An 8,220-nucleotide genomic window follows, 5' to 3' on the forward strand; every position below is an offset into this window, starting at 1 on the left:
GTGACGCCGCAGATATACAAAACTCACGAGGAAGAGCCGAAGCTTGAAGAGGCGTGCTCTATGTAACACAACTGAACTCTCTAATCTCAATTATTTCTTCAAGTTTAATTAACTTCAATAATGCGATCTACGTTATTGAAAAGAAGACATTAATAGTGTGTTTTGAAGGGTACGTATCCTCATAATTTGTCCCTTTCTATTTATTTAAAGATCTGTTTAGTGGGCTCAACGTTAGCAAGCCTCTTGGTTGCTAGCGTCGCAACCACATCAGTTATTGCGTTTCCCTTGGCTCGGTAGGTGACAGCTTGGTAAGTTGAGGCTAGGCGTTGAATGAAACCAATACAAGTACAGTTTCCCATTCACTTACATGGACGGTGTGGTGCCCGGACGGGGGTGCAATTCTTTAAGGCATTGTCTATAGAAGTAACACTATGTAGCTTAAACAGGTGACTCAACTGGTCCATTTATAAGTGCCGCATGTGTTAGCAAGCTAACGTCAGCTTATTATAGACGTATTTCATCTCTGCGTGCGATGCTAATAACCAAGCAGTTCCTTATGTTTGTGTTATTGTTAAACAAAAAACATGGTTGCGTCCTGTCCAATTAGACATGACACTTGAAAATATTGTATGTGACCCTCCAGATATCTAGTTGTATCAGTAGAGTGTATTGATGCCATCTATTCATGAAGAGGTTATGGGAATCAAGAAACTACGAGGATATTTTGGGGGCAGCGTATTCGATTTTATTGGCGTACAGTTCTTAGGTTAAACCCAAATGTAGAAGTGCTCCCGATGTAATTTTCTAACCTGTATTCATAAGACGGTTCTTAACTTTTTAATTTGTTTCTAGAATATTGGTAATGGCTACTACTGAAAACATGGAATCCAGTTCCCCTGAGTACAAAGGGGACCATGGTGCAGCTGACTCGGATTCCAAGGTTCCACATAAAGTCCTTTATTGTGGAGGTAAGAATACATCATTTATTGATCAACGTAATTGATACATTGATAAGCACTGTGAATGAATGCCTGTGATTTGTTCTGTAAATTCATTCTATTAGTGTTCTAACCCCTTCCTTTCTTTGTGTTTTAGTGTGCTCTTTGCCAACAGAGGTAAATAAACAAATATTAATGAAGGTCGTTTCGTTGTCACTAATCCTTGCTATCTGGCTGTAAGTTTTAAAGTAAATGTCTTACCATATAAGCATAATGTGGAATCCAGTGATTATTGTACCCTTGCGTTTTACAGTACTGTGAGTATATGCCAGACCGCAAAATGCAGGCATCTGGCTGGCGAAGAACTTTCCAGATCTCTTTGCTAGTGCTGACTGTAGGCTGAGTACCGCCCATATAGATGTATATCATTTGAGTGGTATATCAAATGCAAGAAATACCTACAGTTAGTTTCCCTGTCAGCCCTGCCAGGTATGGCTGCGTGACTTTGAAATTACTCATTGTAACAATCAGAATAATCAATGTGCTAGAAAGCTCCTGCTCCAAAAGTAAGATTGTCCTCATAAAATTACAGGCGGCATTTATTAATTAATGTTTTGTTTATCATGGACAATAAGTCAAAGGCAATCTTCGGGTGCTTTTCGCCAAAAGCGATGTCCGCTACAATTGTATCTCCTCCTATTACTCGGCTATCCTCATTTATTAATGGATTCTGGTGTGTCAAGTATAATCGATCGTCCCTTTACTCCATGTCCTGAATTTCATTGTCTGATTTACATATACCTCAAATTGAGCAACCAATAAATGTAGACTTAATACTTTTCCTCACAATATTGGGAGGTACTTTTCCATTCAACACATATTTTCCCAGGGAGGTTTGTATGTATGGTGTCTATATTGGTAGGTATCAGCAGCCCCTACTGGCAGAGCAGGGAATGATTTAAGTTTTGCTCCTCCAGATTCTGCTGTCCATCGTGATAGTCCGATGATGTAAACGCGTTTTTCACTGACTTGAATTTATAAACCACGAATGGCAAGCCAATAATATCAAGCATAATCACCAAAAACCTAATCGCCATTAGGTTAATACAGCCTATTTCACAAGGCACATGAAATATTTATTCCGCTGTCACACTAACATGCAGTTGTTGTAAGCTCTCATTGTGTCACTAATTGTGTTTTGTGCATTTACTATTGATTCTCTTTTTCTGTCTCGCAGGCCCCCAGGGAAACATACCGAAACTGGAGGTTGTGACCGAGAGGAACCACCATTAGTTGAAGAGGAGGAGAGGAAGAAACAGAAGCGAGGTTCATATGATGTTTCAATAAAGAGTATTTTCAATTACTAGGGACAGGGTAGTGTAGTGGCCAGGATGTTTGACTCCAAGCCGGAAGTTACTGGGTTTGACAACCAATGTCCACATCTACCTTTAATCACCCTTATGAATGACATGTATCCGAATTCCCTATTAATTGCTTTGGATAAAAAGGTATGCTAAAGTACTAGAAAAATGTGACAAGATGAAGCTGTAGACAATGTTACTTGGTTTAACAAATCTTTTTTACAGTGTGTTTGAGAATATCTGTGGTATTTTTTTTGCAGGTGGAAGAGGCCAGATTAAACAGAAAAAGAAATCGGTACCACAGAAAGTCACAATAGCAAAGATCCCGCGGGCAAAGAAGAAATACGTCACAAGAGTGTGTGGCCTACAAACGTTTGGTAAGAAGAACACATCTGAGTAGTCCAATCAAACACAGACGACTAGCATTGGTTTAAATTAAATCCATGCAATCGGCCCTGAATGTACTTCTCTGGGTTTCTGTGGTGCTGCCAAACCTTCCAGACATCGAGCTTAAGGATGCTCAGCGGTTCTTTGCCCAGAAGTTCTCCTGTGGAGCCTCGGTGACGCCGGAGGATGAGATCATTATTCAGGGAGACTTCACAGATGACATCATTGATGTCATTCAGGAAAAGTGGCCAGAGGTCAGTGCTCTCCTTTATACATAAGGAAAAATGTTGCTTTTTGTTCATTTTGAAACTTTAACATATAGGGTATATAGCAGACGCCTTTATCCAAAGCAACTTTCAATAAGTACATTTGTCAGAAGAAACCTTACTAATTCAGCCATTTTATTAGGAAAATTGAGCAACAATTGAAGCGTAAGCCTTATCAACATTTAAAACTTGTGCCAAGACAAATGCAAGAAAATGTCTTAGCTATGGTCGGATGGCAGAACATTTTTGAAAGCGGGTATCTTATGGCTATATTTCGTCTTAAGGACTTGATGTTTCATGGCCTTTAGAAAGAAGGAGGACAATATAACACAAAAAACTGAGTCAAACTCTTCTCTTTTTAGGTGGACGATGACAGCATCGACGATTTGGGAGAAGTCAAGAAGTGAAGATCTAATATGCACTTTTACTGATTATGGATGTGACATGTAACAGCAAAACCTTGGCCAAATGTACACGTTAACATTAAAAAAAAAAGAATCATTTTATATCTATTTTATTTACTGTATATAAATACTGCAGACTTGGCAATTTTAGTTATGATAGCTGCTTTCTCATTTGCCAAAAGCTGTGGTATTATGTGAATCCCTCCCATTTCTCTCAACACAAATCTAGGCTAATAAATTTCAGTCTCATTCACCTGGTCACTACTTATTATTTGTACACGTTTTAACACCTTTTTTCAAGAAGGCTAAAACGGTTAAGTTTCAATTCAGATCCTGGTCATCTGTTATACGTGTGACCAAGTTGCTAACTAACCACAAGCTGGTTGTTTTTCAGGGACTTGGCATCTGGTTGAGTCCCCTGGAGTGTGCATCTGCTGAATCATAATAGTTTTATAATGATGGCGACATCCCTAGACAAATACAGTTTACACTTTTATCCATATTCCCTTGTGCAAAGAGCACCTCCCTGGAGGCAACCTTTTAGTACATAAATACTGATAGCATTTGTGTGCCAACCCTATACATTTACATGTTATCAGGTTAGTTTGCATGAACACACAGACACGGCTGACTTTCCGCGAAAAGCAATCAATACCTATCCCTGTTGACCCTGTTGGCAGCAGCAGACGGTCGAAATTTACCTGCCGGGCTGCAGCAATGTCTCAGATGTTTAACACCACTCCGGCGGATATCTGCTGTGCCTTCGAGTCGCCCATCCTGGATAAGCTCTTGCCTCCCATCCTTATACTGGAGTTCATCTTTGGGCTGCTGGGGAACATAGTGGCACTGTGGATGTTCGTCTTTCACATGGACAGCTGGAAGCCCAACTCGGTGTACCTCACCCACCTGGCCGTGGCCGACACCATCGTGCTCTTCTGCCTGCCCTTCCGGGCCGACTACTACCGCAGGGGTAAAGACTGGCTGTACGGTGACATCCCCTGTAGGATCTTACTGTTCCTTCTGGCCGCCAACCGCGCCGCAGGGATTTTCTTTCTCACAGCAGTGGCTGTTGATCGCTACTTGAAGATCGTCCATCCTCTGCACCCCATCAACCGCATGGGGCTGGGCTACGCGCTATGGGTGTCCCTGTCCTTGTGGGGGCTGATCGTCCTCGCCACAGGATACCTGCTCTCTGACAGCCACTTCTTCTACCGCAACAACCGCACCCAGTGTGAGAGCTTCAACATCTGCATGGGATACAGCCCTCTGTCCACCTGGCACAACACCTTCTACGTGGTCCAGTTCTTCCTACCCACGGCCATCGTGGCGTTCTGCACTATCAGCATCTTGTGGCAGCTGAGAACCAAGACCATCGACAGCAGCGGGAAGATCAAGCGGGCCGTGCAGTTTGTGCTGGCCGTGGCATTGATCTTCGTCACCTGCTTCTTCCCCAGCACGATATCCCGCGTCGCTGTGTGGATCCTCAAGAACTGGTACAGCGAGTGCGTTCACTTCAGAGAGGCTAACCTGGCGTTCTATACGTCGGTGTGCTTCACCTACTTCAACAGCGTCCTCAACCCTCTGGTGTACTACTTCTCCAGTCCCTCGTTCAGCGGCATCTTTCAGAAACTTCTCAACAAGCTGCTGGGGAGGAAGGAAGAAGAAGAGCAGGTTTCAACGGTGACTGCTGTAAGGATCTAGATATCAATTGGGGATATTTCTTTGTATGATCCCCCCATTGTTACAAATTGTATCTCAAATGTTAGTGTAATAAACTAAGGGTGATTTCTACCCATTTTATCAAGAAAAATATTTGGGGTAAGTTAATGGAAATAGGGCAATTGATCAGTGAGCTGGGCAAGCTGAACGTGTCAATTGCCTCGAAATGTCATTTTAAGTGTGTATATTAGGCCTATAAATAAAGTAATGAAGAATTTAGACCTATTTCATTTAGGCATTTTTTTCTACTGAAATTTGTCAACAGAAAGGGAACTCATAAATAACAAAATACATTGTTGAAGATGTTCTAGGAAAAAGCTGAGAATTGAGGCCCAATGAACAATTTTTATCCAATTATTTTCTCTCAATAAAATGAAACCTCAGGCCATGTAACTGTCATTCTAAGGTAATGCTCTGTTTCAAGTTAGTGGTTAGTTCTTGGGGTTGCATTGTTAGAGGAAATTAGAATATCTATCGAAGTGTAGGCATATAGCCTACAGTAAGTTATACAGAGCTCCTAACTGTTATACCGCGAACTAATTGCACCCTGGGGGACAATACAATAGAGTCTAGACCCTAGAGCATCTGTGGCGAAGATTTTCAGAAATACAGAAATATGTACAATGTACGCTATCCTTTAAATACGTCCATGGAACAGATGGCCAATGTGCATAATAGATACGTGGGGACCGCTGAAGAGGTAAAACTTTTCCTTGCTCTCATCGAAGAAAAATACATTACAGCTATTTTAGATGGAAAACAACGCAATTCCACTATATATCAGGACCTAAGAGAGGATGTTATCAAAAGGATACGACAAGCCCTGGAATGTGTGCAGTTTTTCGCTCCAACCACTAATACGAATTTCTTTTTTGCGAACTTTCTGAAGATTCTCATCACCTTTTAGATGGAAACGTGACTAATGTGATCTCCTTATCCGCTCTTTTCTTGCAAGCCATTAAACAAAACTGGTGGATACGAATTAAAAATGTAAGGATCAATGCAAATAATAAAAAGATAATCATATTAAAATATTATAAAGTCCAAGAAACTTTTGACTGTTTTCTTTTCCATCTTGGATGATTAATGAGGGAAAATAACAAAGTGATGACGTTAGAGCGCGTCTGGGCTCTGCTAAACCCGGACCAAGGAGAACTTCTAGGGGGGGAGACGACACGGAGCCCTGGCCGGAAACCAACAACGACCGCAGAATAGTTTCCAATAAGCTACACTTTGGATTCATATCTAGCTAGTCTTTGGATTCATATCTAAGGTCTGATGTGTGAGACCGGCTCGGGACACCGAACCCAGCCGTCAGTGGGCTAATATCTGCAAGTGTGCATAGCTACACAGCCTCAAGTGTATGAAGGTATTATTGTAGCAAAAGTCTTTAGCACCTGTAACTGCAGAATTTGAATGCGTACACTAAAGTCACAGTAAATTTGAAGTCGTATATATTTATTTTGCATGTGTACTCTAAAGTCACAAATGTGTAACAGTACATTTGTAGTCGTAAATATTTGTCATCCCATTGTAAACACAAAGTAGGGTCTACGAGTACGCAAATCTGTTTTACAGGTGCACAAATCCTTTTGCTATCAATTATTGCAGCGCAGTTGGTGCAAAACACATTCGCACACCCGTGTTTCATAATCTGAGAACATGCCCAAAAGGTGTGCATTCGTAAACCCAAATTTGAACTAATGCATCAGAAGATGCACATCTGTGAAAAATTTCCTCACAAATAAAATGATAAAAAACGCAATGTTAATTCAGCATTTTATTGAGCGGGCACAAATCCATTTTACAACTGCTCGAATCTGCTCCTGCAAGTCTCAGCTGTGGTTTTTTTGGCAGGTAGTTTTGCAACACGTTTAGGTGGTAAATGTGTACCAAAAGTATTCGTATCCGGGATTTAAGTGACGCCTGAACTGACTGGGAAAATAAATAGCCAGGTTGTTGAAAGCATAGCCAAACGATTTGGTATAGCCCATTGTCACAAGTGTCCCACATTCTCCTGAAATCGTGAAGTAGGGGGTCTGAGGACACACGATTTAGCTTTCCCCGATAGATTCGGGAGGGCAAAGATTTATACTAACCGGCTTGAAATGATAGGCCCTACTCGCGTTGTTTGGGGGGGGGGGGGGGGCAGACTGAAATCAGCGATTACGGTGACCACAGCCAAAACAAACGCCCCGTTCCTCAAAACGGATGACTCAGATAGGCTATCTCGATTAAAATGTTGACAATCAGACATAAATCCATGAATTCCTTCCCTGTAAATGGCTTAAACTGCTGCTTTACTATCAATACGTTATTTTGTCTAAGCCTCCAAAAACGTAGGCTTTAAACGGTGATTGAAAGTTTGGTTGCAGTTGGAATGACATTCATTAAAGAGAATAGGTAATTCCATTTTCCATTCGCAGAATTTATTTTATCTTGGTTTTGAAGGGTAATTTTAAGAAAGTCACTTTTAAAATCCTAACCTCTTTCCCTGGACTTCTCATTTCATGACAGAACGACTAGAGTAGGCTTTAAATTGACTTTACTGGTGAGCGAGAGGGCAGGACATCCAAACATGCTTTGAAGGGAGGTATATCCGTTTCTGTGGGTTTAGTGGTTTCTTTATAGGTCCATGGGTGAGAGGCATGGACCTATAAAAGAAGGTGAGAGGGACCTTTATCCACTCAGTCCCCAATCAGGAATAATGTTGTGTTTGATTATGGGTAATTGAGGTGTTGAAGGTGTTGATTCATTAATACGTGTTCAGATAATTGCCATATTGGCTTTGTTATGCCACTATCAATCCATAACAACGATTTATTTGATCCTGCCAATCAATATTACACATGTTAATAAAACATAACATGGTCAATTAAGTTATACTGCGAAACTTTGCTCCCTCGGGGACTATGTGATCTTCTATATCGAACCAACGATTTTTAAGTATAAAACTAAATACAGCAGACAAAGAATAAACAGCATAAAGAGAAAAAGAGATCAAAAAGGTTATCCTTTCCATAATTCCACGTAACTTTTGACAGCTTTCTCTTTATTTATAGGATAAATCATAGGGATCTTTGGAAAATAACATAGCGATAAAGCTTACGTCAGATTGTCTGGGCAGTGGGCAGGGATCGGCCAG

General features: G+C 41.1%; 2 protein-coding genes across 2 annotated transcripts; both read left to right on the forward strand.

The window, feature by feature from the left end:
* Positions 1-8: 8 nt before the first annotated feature.
* Positions 9-3,609, forward strand: LOC130372829 (density-regulated protein-like). The gene is made up of 8 exons (XM_056578989.1): positions 9-169; positions 853-968; positions 1,096-1,115; positions 1,252-1,280; positions 2,176-2,264; positions 2,560-2,676; positions 2,801-2,940; positions 3,315-3,609. The coding sequence occupies exons 2-8, from the start codon at positions 863-865 to the stop codon at positions 3,357-3,359; spliced, it is 546 nt and encodes a 181-aa protein (XP_056434964.1). The 5' UTR covers positions 9-169; positions 853-862; the 3' UTR covers positions 3,360-3,609.
* A 79-nt stretch (positions 3,610-3,688) lies between these two features.
* Positions 3,689-5,057, forward strand: LOC130372831 (hydroxycarboxylic acid receptor 3-like). The gene has a single exon (XM_056578990.1). It carries the CDS (start codon positions 3,966-3,968, stop codon positions 5,055-5,057), a length of 1,092 nt encoding a protein of 363 aa, XP_056434965.1. The 5' UTR covers positions 3,689-3,965.
* The last annotated feature ends 3,163 nt before the right edge of the window (positions 5,058-8,220 follow it).

The sequence above is a fragment of the Gadus chalcogrammus genome, chromosome 19 (genome assembly GCF_026213295.1).
Source record: "Gadus chalcogrammus isolate NIFS_2021 chromosome 19, NIFS_Gcha_1.0, whole genome shotgun sequence".
NCBI classification, from domain to species: Eukaryota; Metazoa; Chordata; class Actinopteri; order Gadiformes; family Gadidae; genus Gadus; species Gadus chalcogrammus.